This window comes from Thecamonas trahens, assembly GCF_000142905.1.
Source record: "Thecamonas trahens ATCC 50062 unplaced genomic scaffold supercont1.123, whole genome shotgun sequence".
Lineage (NCBI taxonomy): Eukaryota > Apusomonadida > Apusomonadidae > Thecamonas > Thecamonas trahens.
This window is the reverse complement of record NW_013657557.1, coordinates 3024-4367: the sequence shown is the minus strand read 5'-3', so window position 1 is coordinate 4367 and position 1344 is coordinate 3024. Positions and strand designations below refer to the sequence as shown.

General features: G+C 65.2%; 1 protein-coding gene across 1 annotated transcript; it reads left to right on the top strand.

Annotated features, from left to right (window-relative positions):
- Positions 1-4: 4 nt before the first annotated feature.
- AMSG_11534 (WD40 domain-containing protein) lies at positions 5-1334 on the top strand (the record flags this gene model as incomplete). Its single annotated transcript, XM_013897123.1, has 1 exon — positions 5-1334. A coding segment is annotated over one exon (1329 nt), but the record flags the coding sequence as incomplete, so codon positions are not given.
- Positions 1335-1344: the final 10 nt, after the last annotated feature.

Genomic DNA, 1344 nt, shown 5'->3' with positions numbered 1-1344 from the left:
TGAGGTGCTGGAGGGCCACATCTACGATGTGAATGGTGTGATTGCGCTGCCGAGTGCGGATGGCCAGCTGCCTGTCCTGGTCTCGTGGTCGGACGACAAGACGATCCGGGTGTGGCATCCTGCGGACGACGGGACGGGCGCCATGCGGTACACCGCGGACACTGCCTCCTGCAAGGTGCTGGAGGGTCACACCGGTGATGTGAATGGTGTGATTGCGCTGCCGAGTGCAGATAGCCAGCTGCCTGTCCTGGTCTCGTGGTCAAGGGACAGGACGATCCGGGTGTGGCATGCTGCGGACGACGGGACGGGCGCCATGCGGTACACCGCGGACAGTGCCTCCTGTGAGGTGCTGGAGGGCTACATCTACAATGTGAATGGTGTGATTGCGCTGCCGAGTGCGGATGGCCAGCTGCCTATCCTGGTCTCGTGGTCGAGAGACAGGACGATCCGAGTGTGGCATGCTGCGGACGACGGGACGGGCGCCATGCGGTACACCGCGGACAGTGCCTCCTGTGAGGTGCTGGAGGGCCACACCACCTGGGTGAATGGTGTGATTGCGCTGCCGAGTGCGGATGGCCAGCTGCCTGTCCTGGTCTCGTGGTCGGACGACAAGACGATCCGGGTGTGGCATGCTGCGTACGACGGGACGGGCGCCATGCGGTACACCGCGGACAGTGCCTCCTGTGAGGTGCTGGAGGGCCACATCTACAATGTGTGGGGTGTGATTGCGCTGCCGAGTGCGGATGGCCAGCTGCCGGTCCTGGTCTCGTGGTCGAGAGACAACACGATCCGGGTGTGGCATGCTGCGGACGACGGGACGGGCGCCATGCGGTACACCGAGGACAGTGCCTCCTGTGAGGTGCTGAAGGGCCACACCAGCGGTGTGGAGGGTGTGATTGCGCTGCCGAGTGCGGATGGCCAGCTGCCTGTCCTGGTCTCGTGGTCGTGGGACAACACGATCCGGGTGTGGCATGCTGCAGACGACGGGTCGGGCGCCGTGTGGTACACCGCGGACAGGGTCTCCTGTGAGGTGCTGGAGGGCCACATCTACAATGTGCGGGGTGTGATTGCGCTGCCGAGTGCGGATGGCCAGCTGCCTGTCCTGGTCTCGTGGTCGATAGACAAGACGGTCCGGGTGTGGCATGCTGCGGACGACGGGACGGGCGCCATGCGGTACACCGCGGACAGGGACTCCTGTGAGGTGCTGGAGGGCCACACCGACGATGTGGAGGGTGTGATTGCGCTGCCGAGTGCGGACAGCCAGCTGCCTGTCCTGGTCTCGTGGTCGTGGGACAGGACGATCCGGGTGTGGCATCCTGTGGACGACGGGACGGGTGCCATGCG